Source organism: Pongo pygmaeus, chromosome 19 (assembly GCF_028885625.2).
Source record: "Pongo pygmaeus isolate AG05252 chromosome 19, NHGRI_mPonPyg2-v2.0_pri, whole genome shotgun sequence".
In the NCBI taxonomy this organism is placed as follows: Eukaryota; Metazoa; Chordata; class Mammalia; order Primates; family Hominidae; genus Pongo; species Pongo pygmaeus.
In genome coordinates this window covers 44,032,979-44,048,199 of record NC_072392.2, presented here as the reverse complement: position 1 = coordinate 44,048,199, position 15,221 = coordinate 44,032,979, and the positions used below count along the sequence as shown (strand labels likewise).

The window sequence follows — 15,221 nt, the reverse complement described above, 5'->3', positions numbered from 1 at the left end:
TATAGACATAAAACCTTGCTGGGACTGTGATTAAGATTACACTGAAATGTATAGCACTACTTGCAAAGAAAAGACCTATCAATCACATTGAGTCTTCCAATCCATGAACATGGGAGACTGTATTATTTTAAATGTGACAGTAATCTGCCCAGAACTATAAACTTTAGGAACACAGCAAACAAAACCAAATTCCTTGAAAAGTAACCTACCTCTACAGCATCCTTTGCTTTTTCCAACTCCTTAGTGGCACAACAGTTAGTATTAGTTAGCACTCAGTATTACTAATGTCTGAACAGCATGTCTGTATTAAAAGATAGGCCATATCTGTTTTTCCCATATTGTATGATTCTGTAACCTACTTATGAACCCAAAGGGGTGTTGTATGAGTTAGGTCAGACTATACAAAGGAAAATGAATGAAGCTTCTTTGTCTCATTCTAGCCCTCTCTGGAGCACTCCAGAGCTAGGACAAGAAAAAGTAACCCCAAGAGAGAGATCACAGAAGTTATCACTCCAGGCCCTTAGATTTCTTTTTTTCTGTCACTTTCATTCACTCACTCACTCTTCAAATAGAATCGCTGCCTACTGTGTACTTAGTGTTATTGTCTAAAGACAAGAAAAATGTCCAAGACTTGTGTTACAGGGGCTCTTGGCAGGAATCAATAGACCCTAAGGGGGCTCTAAATGGGCTTTAGAGGACAAGTGAAAGCCTAAAATGACATTAAAATTGTATATATGTGCATTTTTCTGAGAGGATTCATAGCTTTCATCTCAAAGATCCAAAAAACCTAAATCATCACTTTCCCTGCTGATCATATGACAACTATGCATGTATAATACACGTACAAGCACAAATGCATAGGTGGGTAGAGAGAAGATTCTGCCAGATTTTACAAAAGCTCAGATAGATACTAGTAGTAAGCCTAAACACCAATTTTTAGAAAGCTAAACCCATTTCTGTTTCCCCAAGTTACTTCATCAAGGTGAATGCGTTCTTTAAGATGGTGAAGTAGGTACTCAGATGTGCGTGTGTATGTGTGTAAAAATTCAGTCAGATCACCTGAAATCAATGAATTTGATACAGTGACTTTGAAGGTTCCTTTCAAAAGAAAATCCAAAGCTTCCCAGGCTTTGTTACTATTCTTTGACACATAAAAAGCCATCCAAATTAAAATCCAACCTTCCTACAATGACCAAGATCTTTCTAAATGCCATTTTTATCATGACATTCCTTTCTTCTTCAATCAAATCTTGTTCTCAAAAGGCTCATATTAAGATTTTCCTTCTCTGTGTTTGATGCATCTTTGAGTTTCAAAGACCACAAGAATTTTTCTCTTTTCTTAATATTATGGTACTCACCTGCCACCTGAGAAGAAGCTTTAAAAAATCAGATACCTGGGCCTCAACTCCAGAGATTACAATTTAGTAGGTGCAAGGTAAGACCCATGAATCTGTGTTTTAAGGTCCCCCTCTCCAGGGAATCTTTGAATACATTTCTAGGTTTTGGTTGTCCAGCTCTTTGCTATGCACACAGCTATCCTGGCTTAATGTTTAACCATGCAGGCAACCCTCCCACAGTGCTTTTATCATAGTAGTTATCACATTATGAAAATCATTTCAACTATTTGAAGGTAAAGACACCAGGAGCTAATGTAGTTTAGGCATACAGGATGTGCATAATAAAAGTTTACTGAATCAATGAATATGGGCTCTACAGTAAGACAGATTTACAGTCCAATCTGTGCCACCTTAACCTTGGGCAAGTTACTTAACTCCAAGCCTTTGGTTCCTCCTCCACAAAGTAAGGTTAACAAGCCCTATCTGACACGATTTTTAAGGAGTAAATTAATTAATATATGTAAAGTATCTAGCATATCTCCTGACACAGAGCAATATTAAACATACCCCTTCAAAAAGGAAGTGTTTTAAGCCTTTATTGTATCCTCCACATGACCTAGCACTGCACTCCTTACACAGGACACAATAAATAAACATTTGCTGCCTTAACTAGATCAAATACCAGTTGCCTCTTAGACTGGCATTCCACACATAGTAGTTATGCTGGCCCTGAGATCCTTTTGGAAATAGATCTCAGAGATAGCAGAGATCTATTGTATATAAAATAGTGGTGCTGTGCCATCTTCAACTATGTGCCTCACTTTTAAACACTTTCACAGATGTCACAGGCACTCTTCTATGATAGGGCTCAGCAGCTCCAAATAGTGGTTGTGTGTTGAGCAGATTTATATGCATTAAAAAAATTTAATTTCTACAACAATCATATACAGTTATTTCTGCTTTTACCATGCCTGCTTCAAAAATGAAAAAAACTTAAAGCTTGGAGAAGTTAAGGTTCAAGACACAATAGTACAAAATAGTAGAACCAAAATTCAAACCTAGTTCTGACTTTAAAGGACAGCTCTTAGAAACTATATTAGAATTGCTTGTATGTTTTAATTGGTGTGATTTTCACAAATTCAGTTTATTTTTCTTACGCTACTCCCTTTGACACTGTCTTTGTAACTTAATTAGTTATTAGGAATGAGTCATGAGCAAAAATACCAACTAGACAAACAGCAGCTTATTACACCACCCCTCCTTTATAGAAGAAGCCAAGATTGGTCTGAATATAATAAGCCATTGACATCATTAGTAAGCAAATTTCTTTTTTGTCTTTCTTTTTTTTTTTTTGAGATGGTATCTCGCTCTGTGCCCAGGCTGGAGTGCAGTGTCGTGATCTTGGCTCACTGTAACCTCTGCCTCCGAGGCTCAAGTGATCCTCCCACCTCAGCCTCCTGAGTAGCTGGGACTATAGGCGTGTGCCACCAAACCCAGCTAATTTTTTATTTTTTGTAGAGATGGGGTTTTGCAACGTTGCCCAGGCTGGTCTTGAACTCCTGGACTCAAATGATCCAGCTGCCTTGGCCTCCCAGAGTGCTGGGATTACAAGCATGAGCTACTAAGCCCGGCCCCGAGTAAGCAAATTTCTGATGCCACCCTTGAAATATTTTCTCATCATGGATACCTTTACTTGAGTCTCTGACAATGAAAGAAGGTCTGCACTCTTTGATGCTGAGGTGACACACTAAGGCAAGGTCAAGAAATAACTAAGAAAGAACTAGACATTATTCTAAATTATTTCTAAAATCTGAGGCACTGGTAGTAAAATAGTAACTCAAGTGGTATTTTGTTTTGTGTGTGTAGTTTTTCTTTAGAGATGGAGTCCTGCTCTGCACCCCGACTGAAGTGCAGTGGTTCATCATAACTCACTGCAACCTTGAACTCCTGGCTCAAGTGATCTTCCCACCTCAGCCTCCCAAATAGCTGAGACTACAGATGTGTGCCACCACACCCAGCTAATTTAAAAAACTTTCTTCTTTAGAGATGAGGTCTCGTTATGTTGTCCAGGCTGGTCTTGAACTCCTGGACTCAACTGATCCTACCACCTCAGCCTTCTGAGGAGCTAGGATTACAAATGCAGCCATTGTCCCTGGCTTCAAGTGGTATTTTAAAATGTATTAAAACAAGCACATTGCTAGGCAGTTCCAATTGACTAAAACACAGCAATACCCTTTAAAAAAATTAAGGCAAGAGAATTTCAAGAGGAATAATCAATAAAATGAACTATGTCAAACCAAGGAGCTTCAAGTGAACCATATGGTAAGTTTAGTACTCCCAGTTTTAACAAATACCTCAAACTTTTGCAAAATTTGCTTCTTAAAGTGAGACCAAACCTTTGGCCAAAGTTCTCAAGTTTTTTGTGCAAATAAGCACTCAGACTCACGATAAATCATAATTTTTTTCTGATAAGTTTTTATTATGGCAATTAAAATAGCATAGGTTGAGTATTATATAAAGAATTTGAGGCAGTTTTTCTTTTCACATGAAAATGAAAACATATTCTAATGCTGGCAACCTCCAGGTAAATTTTACATGTATCAAATTTTTAACTCAGGATTAGCTGAAGGAAAGTTCTGTCAAAACATGAGTCCATTTGTCTATAAGCCTTCACATCTCTAAACACAGCCATAAATAAGCTAGCCTATGTTACCTTAAGGGATGTACTGTTTTTATAGGAGAAACTGTTTCCCACATCTCTAACTTAATCTCTGATTTAAAATATTAAGAGATAAAGATAAAGCACTTAAAATCAAGGGTCAATTATTTCCACTTAAATCACTCACTACATAAATCACTACACTCTATTTTTGTGTTGAATATTAGTATTATTCCTCGGCTAAATATCAATATTTGCTTTGCATCAATATTTACCTGTCAATCAATCAATCTTAGAATTCACTTGAATTCACTTATACTTTCTCATTGTTCAGTCACAAAAAGGGTCTAATTTGTCTCAGGTTTCCAAGCCCCTCAATAAAAACCTTGGTTGTGGTTTCTATTAATAACCTATTTCCCTACAAATATATGCTCCTTTTCTATGGGCTTTAAACATATTTAATAGCTTGTATTCTTAGAATTGAAAAAGACATTCAGATTGACAAATGAGAGTGCACACCACATTTCAGAAGCCAATGTGAAACTCAATAGGTTCAACGTTTCCTGATTTGGAGTTTAGGGCTTGTGCATGTCATACAATTCATAGTGTAATTTTCAAACCTTCAAATAAAATGCTGATAAAATGGACTCCCCAGGTGAGTCTAATATGCTAAGGTTGAAAACCACTAATCTCAATAGTGAAAATTTAAGACAGTCATAGACAGATATAAAAAGTATATATAAAAGGAAAGCAAAGCACTGAAAGACTACAGCTTAGAAAACTTGTGTGTGTGTGTGTGTGTGTGTGTGTGTGCATCTCTTTCAATAAGAATGTATGAATTGAAAGCCTATCAATAGGTATTCTCCTATAACCTCACTGGTGCACTTATTTCTTTTCACATTTTGGCATAAAACTGTACCAATTTCCAAATTTTCCTTATAGGTGCCCTTTTAAACTGCATCTGCTCTTTACTAATTCAATGCAGGAGGCTTAGGAAATAGTTTCCCCCAAATACCAATTTCACTTACATTATCATGCTTAAAAAAACACAACATCTTCAATTCCCGGAAGACCCTTTTGCAAGAGACCAGATTCTGGAAGACGTTGGGCATCTTTTTGAGCGCTACTCTCTTTCCATCTCTCGGATCTGTTACTGACCTAAAGAAGCAATATTTGGGGAAGGGAAAAAAAAGACAGAGAAATCAGTTCCACACCTTGTTTTCCAATGTTTCAGATCATGACAATATCTTTATCTTAAAAAACTCAACATTAAGTCCACTTAATGAAGCTTAAGGTGTCAGTGAGAAAGATAAAAGAGTACACACCTATAATTAAAGAGAATGTTTGGTCACCCAACTCATCTGCCATGCTTTAAAAAAAAAATCCCTGTCTAAATTTCTATAAACACTTACTCTTTCTGAGAGGTCAGTTTATACTGAGGTAGGAGAGGTATTAGTGGTAAAGCCATTTTAAAGACGGGAAAAAACAAACATACAGAAACAGCATAGATCATTAATTTGATAAAAGTCAAATTAGTTTTATGCTTTATTTTCAGAACTACATTTGAGAGGGAAGACATGTTCAAACACAATTTAAATATTTAGATTTCTTATGTATATGAACATCTTTTAGTAATATGGACTTCAATATAAGCAGCAGTTGAACAATGTCCCCTCCTTAGAAGTCTGGGTGCCAGCTTAGGAATCTCTCTAGCTCCCAAGTAATGATAACCTCATCCCTTTTATTTCCCAGCTCTTAGTGTGGTAGTTGCTTCTTGCAGTTACTATCTTTTTAATAACGGTGTCCCCCCACTCCCTTTTTTTTCTCTTTTAGCCTTCTAACACCTATATAACCAATTTCCTGTATTATATTTCCCCATGTTTGAAACAGGAGTGTGGTTTCTGTTTTTCTGACTGAACCCAGTTGATACATATTAACTAAACAGTTAAAAGAATGTCAGGCCAGGCTCAGAGGCTCACGCCTGTAATCCCAGCACTTTGGGAGGCCGAGGTGAGTGGATCACCTGAGGCCAGGAGTTCGAGACCAGCCTGGCCAACATGGTGAAACCCCATCTCTACCAAAAATACAAAACTTAGCCGGGCGTGGTGGTGCATGCCCGTAATCCCAGCTACTTGGGAGGCTGAGGCACAAGAATTGCTTGAACGTGGAGGCAGAGGTTGCAGTTAGCCAAGATTTCTTGACTGCACTCCAGCCTGGGCAACTGAACGAGACTCTGTCTCAAAAAAAAAAAAAAAAAAAAAAGAAAAGAAAGAAAAAAGAAATACCAATAAATTGAGTATACATGGCCAATTGGTCATTTGGCAAACTGACTTTCCATGAATTAACCTAGAGCTTTTTTTTTTTTCCCTTCTACCTATCATACTAAGATTGGTTGTTCTGGTAGAATTTATTTCTGTCCAATTTATTTAGCTAGATCCTGCCTAACATTCTCAGCTATTATCGTTCAGCCCCTGTTCTGATCATCCAATGCTCTGAGTATTTATTCCTCCTAAATTTGTGTCATTTTAAAATTTGAGGCTGGGCTCAGTGGCTCATGCCTCTGTCCCCAGCACTGTGGGAGGCTGAGGCAGGAGGACTGCCTGAGACCAGGAGTTTGAGACCAGCCTGGGCAATACAGCAAGACTCTGCCTGTATTCAAAAAAAAGAAAAAAGAATTGATCCATGTGACATTAATGTCTCTAAGTTATTAAAGTTTAGAACAGGACTGAGAATAATCTCTGCAACAGATACAATACTAGAAATCATCAACAAGACTGACATTCAATCATTAACCTTGAGTACGGATATTCAATTACTCATTCAATGAACTACAATCACTCAGGAAATCAGACACTCATCAAATTGCTTTCCTGAAAATAAAAATTCCTATTATCTACATATCTGTCTAAAAACCATATCAAACTTCTTTATGGATTCATTTTAGTGATCACTACTTCCTTTTCTAAGTGCTCATGAAACTCTGAAATGATGTATTCTAGTATTTTTTTTCCTTAACATGGTGCTATCTCTACTGAGTATTCTAGTATTTTTTAACAACACGATGACTTCATTTTCTTCCATTGGCCAATATTTTGATAAAACAAGTATTATCTATTATTATTATTCTTTAGAGACAGGATCTCACTGTCACCCAGGCTGGAGTGCAGTGGCACAATTATAGATCACTGCAGCTTGGAACTCTTGGGCTCAAACAGTCTTCCTGCCTCAGCCTTCTGGGACTACAGGCAATTGTGAATTTTCAATAGCTTCATATGTAACTCAAGTAGGCCAGGAGACCTAACATTCATGACTGTTGCTTAAAAAATACGAACCCAGGCAGGGCGCAGTGGCTCACACCTGTTAATCCCAGCACTTTGGGAGGCTGAGACAGGAGGATCATTTGAGGCCAGGAGTTTGAGATCAGCCTAGGCAACACAGTGAGACCCTGTCTGTATTTTACACACACACACACACACACACACACACACACCCCAAGCCAAATCTGCAATACTGATGAAAATCCACATAAACTAGAAAATAGGAGGGGACATTGATATATTGCTGTATTCAGACTATTAGTTAGAAGTACTTTTTTTCTGTTTAAATATACTACTTCAGTATCTAGCTGCTAGAAGAGAAAAATGTCAGTGAAATACGAAAAAGGGAAAACTTCAGATCACACGTTGTATTCAACTGTCACGTCTCTTTGGTCTTCTCTAATCTAGAAGTTATTTGGCATGTCTTTCATGACTGCCATTTGTGAAATATACAGACCAGGCCAGTTACTTTGAAGACTAGCCCTTAATTTGGGTTTGGTGTTTTCTCATAACTAGATTCAGATTATTCATTTTTGACAGAAACAACAAAGAACTGATGCCTTCTCAGTGCATCATCTCAGGAGGCATATAATGTCAACATGTCCCATTACTGTTGATAACTTTAATCACTTGAATGAGGTGTCTGCCAGGTTTCTCCACTATAAAGTTACTATTTTTTTCCCTTTGTAACTGTGTAAATATCCTATTCCTCACTGAACTTTGATTCATTAACTTTAGTATCCACTCATGATTTTTGCCTGAATCAATTATTATGATGGTTGCCAAATGACAATTTAATAATTTTAATACCTTTAACAGTTAGCCGGGCACAATAAATATTAGTTTTTAAACATGAGATAAATTGATTCAACACAATGCCCTTTCCAAAGGCCTCATACAATACTTCTTCCTACCTTCTGACTACTACTTACTGGTTACCCTATTATGGTGAGAAAAGCCACTAAAGGAGATAAACCCACTCCTGAAAATACTTGACACAGGCTCAAGGTGAGTACTACGTCTTGTAATGTTTTAAAGTAAAATTCACAAAGCAGCATTTTATTATTCATGCAAAAGCCAGTCATGCCTGCAGCTGGCAACAATATAACTCTAATGAATGTGAACGGCAGTGCAGTAATTTCACGCCATGTTGAGTTTGTTCTCTCTTAACTTGAGGTAGCAGATGCTTTGGTTCAGCACAAACAGTACCACAGAACACAGATAAGTGTGGAAGCATGTTATACAGGAATTCTTTTATTTTTTGTTACTCAAAGGCTTGAGGCGCTTAGTTTCTCTGCTGCTGCCATACCCTGGTTATTCTAACTGCACTTGCTAATGAAGCTCCAGCTGTAGAGATAATGAACAACATTTAGTACGAGTTTCTTCATTTCAGAAAAAAAGGAGCCATCCTTATACCTACAATTCTGGGGCAGTTACTTTCTCTCCTCAACACTGGATGCCTTAAATAAGACAGTGCATCTGTCATTTCATCTGATTCCCTTCTTAAACAGTCAAGTTTTACTTACAGGAGTTTACTTCCTAAGTTTTAAATTAATACTTCAAGCAGCATGTTTAGGAGTTGTGAGAAAGAATCCTTACTTACACCTGTCCAGAGTTTATCAGTACTTCTTTGTACTCATAAATTCAACTGTTTTTTAAAAAGCCAGAAGAATCCACAAGTCATTTTTCAGAGAGATACAGAGTTGATCAAAAGAGTACAATAACAAAACAGGAAGCATTTTAGATCTGTTGTGGTCATTTTGTTGAGTTTTCTTAATCCCAGAAAACTGAACACTGCCACAAATCTGCTTAAATTACTGACAAGCAGAAAAGTTGTAATGAAACAAAAGTGAAACTTATTATTGGGGATACTTTCTCAGCCACTAAAATGTCACTTAAAACATCTTTAAACTAGTCAGCAAGAATCTCCAAGAACTTGTGTTTCTCTTTCATTTTTATGTGAAGAATCCCCCATGTTTTAGCAGTTTTAAAATTCATGTTTCTGATACATGTTTTTAGCTTTTCAAAGCAAATACATAATATAATAAAGAGTGCTTCAACTTGGTTTAAGAAAATCAGGTTCTTGTAATTCTATTCACATAAAGTTATAATCAGCAATCTTCCATTTCTTGCTATACATACTACAATTACCAATACAGTACATATCTCAGTAACAGAACCTCGTAACTAAACTCTAAATATTTAGATTATTGCCGTCACATTTATTTTGAAATTCATTTCCTTATTTTTACTTGTATTTAGATTGCCTGTTTCAGAAAACAATAGCAAACTGAGGCAAAATTTTTGACAACAAACAAGTCTAGGAAATGTATCCTATTTGTACCTTGGTCCTTGTTATATATTCAAGGATACACGAGAAATTTATGTAATAAATTATGGAATAAGAAATTTACTTTTATTTCTCACTGGTCTTTCTAACCGCAATTTTAACAGGCTATAATTTGTGTGCACTCCACCATATATTTATAGAGTTGTACACAATTTAGAAGAAATCTTTCTAGGCCTTTCCCCCATCCAAAACATAAATAAAAAGCAGATTCTCATCTTCTATATTTAATGTATTATATTAGGCGAGTTCTTTTCTCATTTGTTTGTGTATCCAAGTTTGGTAATTGTTGGGTTAGCTGTATGCATAAGAAAGAGATCCTTTTCCATTTTGTCAGGATATATAAAATGATTCCCAAATTTGCTAATTTGTATTACAAAGAAAAAAGGCCTTACACGATAGCTAAACCAAGGCTGAGAAACAGTTCATTCTTTTATTCATATCTTCCTAATATTATTCATTAGGAGCAGCAAAATATTTTTTGACTGAAAGAGTTAAATATTTGACTGAAAGAGTTAAATAAGAACTTAAACATCGTCTAACTCTGTGTTCAATGAACTAAAAATAGCAAAGATCTCAGCAGATAAGACAGCACTGGGCCATTCTGATCTGTAGTGAGACACCTGAAGTACTGATAATGGAGGAAGGATAAGGAACAGGTAAGCCATCCAGTAACAGGCTGTCATATTTATTTTCAAGTACTTAGTACTAGTGAGTGAAACCTAACTCTTAAGACCCTTTCAGTCCCCACCAATAATACTGGATAAGTTAAAATGCAGCTGAAAATCATTTTATGCTAATTCTTGTGGTCTTGGGAATATTTAATTGTTCTTTAGATCATGAATTAATTAGTTCCATCTATACTGTAGATGCTGGGGAGATACAGAGACTTCCTCCTCAGTCACTGTTAAATATGTCTACGAGGAGTCTGAACTGCCTGCAGGAAAACTGCCATGCTGGATTTTCTCATGTTAGAGGGTGAAGATGATACAGCCCAGTCTGCCAAGTCTAGGAAGTTTTCATGGCCCACTAGCCACAGTCCTTGCTTAGAAACAGACCTATGAATATTGCATGGGGAGGAAAACCAGTTGAAGAATGAGGGAAAGGTTTCTATGCAAATCCACAAAGGAAAATAATTCACAACTACATCTCCCTCTTGCATTTTAACAACTTTGTCTAGGCAAGAAGAGGTCACAAAGGGCAAGTAAAACTAAAAATATGTCACACAAAAATGCACTTATTTTTAATCCCACTGATGACTTCCTGAAAGATATGTGTTCAGTAATAGGAACACTGAGGACTAGAAAAAAATTTATATTTAACAAATGGCAATTTTTGTTGCACATTAGGTTTATAAGGATAGAAAACATTTGAAAGAAAAAGACAGTTTTATTCACGTGGTAGGTTTGTGACAGTGTGGCTTTGCAGACGTCAAAAATCTTAACGAATTTAGAAATAAAGTTCACATCAGAAAAGAAAACTTTGTTTTGAATTGTCGTAGAGCATACTTTAATATTTTAATGGCTAAGCTAATATTTTAATAATTACTTAATACAAAATGTGAACAATATGCTTGAAGTTAAAAGCAAATTGAACATATCAACAGTAAAAAGCATTTTTGAAATAAAAGAGGCCCTTTGCCTGGTTGCACTCCTGAAAGCAAGATGGGTCACCAGCAGCTCTACTAGAGCCACTCATGAAAATTCGGCCGGGGTTCTCACTCGCGTTGCGTCTGCTCAAACCAGCATGGTCTGATCCTGAAATATGGCCTCAATAGGTGCTGCCAGTGTTTCCATCAGTACATGAAGGACATAGGTTTCATTAAGTTGGACTAAATGATCTTTGTTGAATGAATTATCCCAGGCATCCACCCAATGATAGAAACCATGTTAGCTCTTTGTACATAAAATAAAAACTTTTAAAAATATAAATGAGGAAATGTGAATATGGCTTAGAATTAGTTATAAATAAAATGTCCATATTTTCTAGAGATGCATACTTATAAGTATAAATAGGTGAAATGACATGAGATCTAGGATTTGTTTTAAAATACTTCAGCAACAACAATAAAAAAATAGTTGAAGCAAATGAAGCAAATCTTATTAATTACTGAATATAGGTGGTGGGTATAATGTGGGGTCTAATTATACAAAAGGAAAATAATGTAAGTTTGAAATTTTCAAAATAAAAATAATAAAATGAAATTTATAAAAAAACTATAATATTAAAAATATGTAATATCTGCGATTAAAGCTAACAGATGCTATACAAGACTTCTATACAAGATGTTTAAAAAATATTACAGAGCAAAATTAAAGAATAAATGGAAAGATGTATCATATTCACAGATTAGAAGACTCAACATTGTAAAATTGTCAACTCCCCCCAAATTGATGGGGGGGATAGATGAAGTAGTTTTAAAGTTTTTCTATAAATTTAAGTGTGCTAAGGACAGCTAAAACACTTGAAGAAGGATAGGTCGGTTTTGAAAAATTGCTCTACTAGGTATGAAGACATAATAAAGCTACAGTAATTTACATAGTGTAATATTGGTACAAAGACAGATGAAACAGAAATATAATCAATCTAAAAAGAGACTATCGCCTATATGAACACTTGACTGACCAAAAAGTTGGCTCTGCAGAGCAGTGGAGACAGGAAGGTTGTGTCAGTTATTAAGCTATTCTCTCTCAGCTTCAAACCCATCCGCCTAAACACTGCTCTATAATGCTGGGGCTAAACTCTACAAACCACATTTTGGTTTTGCCAACTGGCTCCATGTTAGGCTCTGCCAACAGAAGGTTGTAGAGAGAGACTGCAAGGGTGGTGGAGGAAGAAGGGACTTGCACCTCCTATGGGCTTCCTGTCTGTTTCTTGTTTCTGTGACACCCAAGCAATACTTCTTCACTCCCAGCAATAGTATCTTCTTATAGCAGTAGCTCAATCCAGTTTATAGTTCTGCCAAAACTTGCAGAACTAGCCTCAATGCATCTTCCATGCCAGATACCAGCACAAGTGAGCCAGTATCCTCTCCTCAGACATCATGGAGTTCTAAATTTGAATAATTCCAACCTCTTCCCTTTATTCTTCCTGCTGTGGGGTGGAAACTGCTACTTTTGTGATATCTTAGTGTTTTCTTCTTGAATTTTTAGTTATCTACTTGACAACTTTATACCTAATTAACATGTTTTCCATATTAAACTCTGTTTAAATAACTGGTGTGGTTTCTTTCTCCTGATCGAACCCTGCCAGATACAGTATCTTTTCAATCTATGTTATTGGAACCATGAAATATCCACATGGAAAAACAAGATGAACCTCCAAACCTACTTCACACTATACACAAAAACGAATTCCAGGTAGGATGTAGATATAAATGTGAAAAGCAAAATCACATCGCTTTTAGAAGATAACGTATAGAAGAATATGATATTAAGGCAGGGAAAGATTTCTTCAATTGAACACAAAAAGCACTAATCACACTGGAAAATACTGATATATTTGACTACTTTAAAATCAAGAACGTCTTTTCATATCTACATTAAGAGGGTAAAAATGCAAGTCACATAGGAGAAGACGCTTGCAACACTTATAAGGAACAAAGGGCTCTTATCCAGATGTACACAGAACTCCTACAAATCAATTTTTTAAAAGTCTAACAATAGCAAATGTTTTGTTAAGATGAAGTGCGATGGAAATTCTTATAGTTTAGGAGGGTAAATTGTTATAATCACTTTGGAAAACAAGTTGACATTATCTATTAAGTCAAAAATATATACACACTATGACCTGGCAATCTGACTCCTAGGTATATAACCAAAATGAGTATGTATATCTATACATTAAGACACATGCAAGCGTATTCAGAGCAGCAATATTTGTAATACCCTTAAAACTGGAAATAGCTTAAATATCCACAAACAGAATGTTCAAGATATAATATACAGTATACAAACTGTAGTATATTCAAACAATGGAATACTCTCCAGCAATTAAAATGAACTACTGCTATATGCAACAACATAGATAAATCTTACAAACATAATTTTGAACAAAAGAAACCAGTCACAATAAATATACACTACAAGATACCATTTCCATAATATTAAAAAAAAAGGCAAAGTTAAACTATAATGTTTAAGGATGCACACTTAGGAGACAGAAACTGTTGGGAAAGGAAGTAGTTAGCATAAAAGTTAGGATAGTGATTATCTTAGGAGGAGAGGACAATGGTGGTAGAGTGTCAGAGGCGTTTGAATTAGAGCAACTCCATCTTGAATGGGGGTTGGGTAAAATGAGGCTGAGATCTACTGGGCTGCATTACCAGGAAGTTAAGGCATTCTAAGTCACACGATGAGATAGGAGGTCAGCACAAGATACAGGTCATAAAGACCTTGCTGGTAAAACAGGTTGCAGTAAAGCAGCCGGCTAAAATCCACCAAAACCAAGATGGTGATGAGAGCGACCTCTGGAATTATAATGCATTAGCATGCTAAGGGACACTCCCACTAGTGCCATGACAGTTTACAAATGCCATGGCAACACCAAGAAGTTACCCTATATGGCCTAAAAAGAGGAAGCATAAATAATCCATCCTTTGTTTAGCATATAATCAAGAAATAAACATAAAAATGGGCAACCAGCAGCCCTCAGGGCTGCTCTGCCTATGGAGTAGTCATTCTTTTATTCCTTTACTTAAGTAAACTTGCTTTCACTTTATTCTATGGACTTGCCCCAATTTTTTCTTGTGTGAGATCCAAGAACCTTCCCTTGGGGTATGGATCCAGAGGGCACAGGGGACTTCTGGGTACTGGTGATGTCCTGTATCTCACTTGAATGGTGGTCATAGAGGTGTGCACTTTGTGATACACCATTGAGTTATACATTTTATTTTGTGTATGTGTGTTACTAAATAATTAGGTTTTTTAAAAAGGCAAACTGCCCAGCTTAATTTTCTAGCACAAAAAAAAATTTTAGCTTAAACCTGTATAACGAGTAACTTTTTAAAAGGATGAGTCTTTCCATTATTTTTCATATAGATATACATCTATACCAGCCCAAAGAACTTTGTCACTTCTTTCCCTGTGCCAAATTCATTCTGTAGAGAGGAGTATACTATAATGTCTTTTTTATGTTGTAGAATTCCAAAGGAATCTGCTTGCTTAAAAAAAAATAAACATTCTCTTCATCATTACACAAGAATACATTATTAGGAAGCATTCCACAGGAAAGTGCTGTCAGCAAATTTAGGACTACAGCCCCACCCCTAATCTAATCACAATCTCCTAACTTCTTCCATTGTGAAGCACAATGCTGAAGCAGCTACAATATATAGATGTGCTTCAGGTTTTCAATTAGCCTGTTAAAAATAACCAAACCCAAAAATATTACAAAAACAAAACAAAACAGGAGGCAGGACTTCCAGCTGTGGCAAACTGAAGAGGTCAGCAAATCCTTTCCCCTCAAAACAACTATAAAACTAGACAAAAGTGCCAAAAACAGCCATTTTGGGACTCCAGAAAATGGCCAAAGTCAAATGACAAATTTAAGTGTTTTTACAA

The 15,221-nt window shown here is 36.2% G+C and overlaps 1 protein-coding gene and 1 pseudogene across 2 annotated transcripts in view; one reads left to right on the top strand and one right to left on the bottom strand.

Moving 5' to 3' along the window:
• Nucleotides 1-15,221, bottom strand: part of NLK (nemo like kinase) — a 152,759-nt gene that overhangs the window by 66,683 nt on the left and 70,855 nt on the right. For both annotated transcript variants that reach the window (XM_054458628.2, XM_054458630.2), the window contains exon 2: nt 5,025-5,154. In XM_054458628.2, the coding sequence (XP_054314603.1) occupies nt 5,025-5,154 (130 nt within the window). The remainder of the gene's footprint in view (nt 1-5,024; nt 5,155-15,221) is intronic.
• On the top strand, nt 11,325-11,495 carry LOC129017837 (small ribosomal subunit protein uS14-like; annotated as a pseudogene).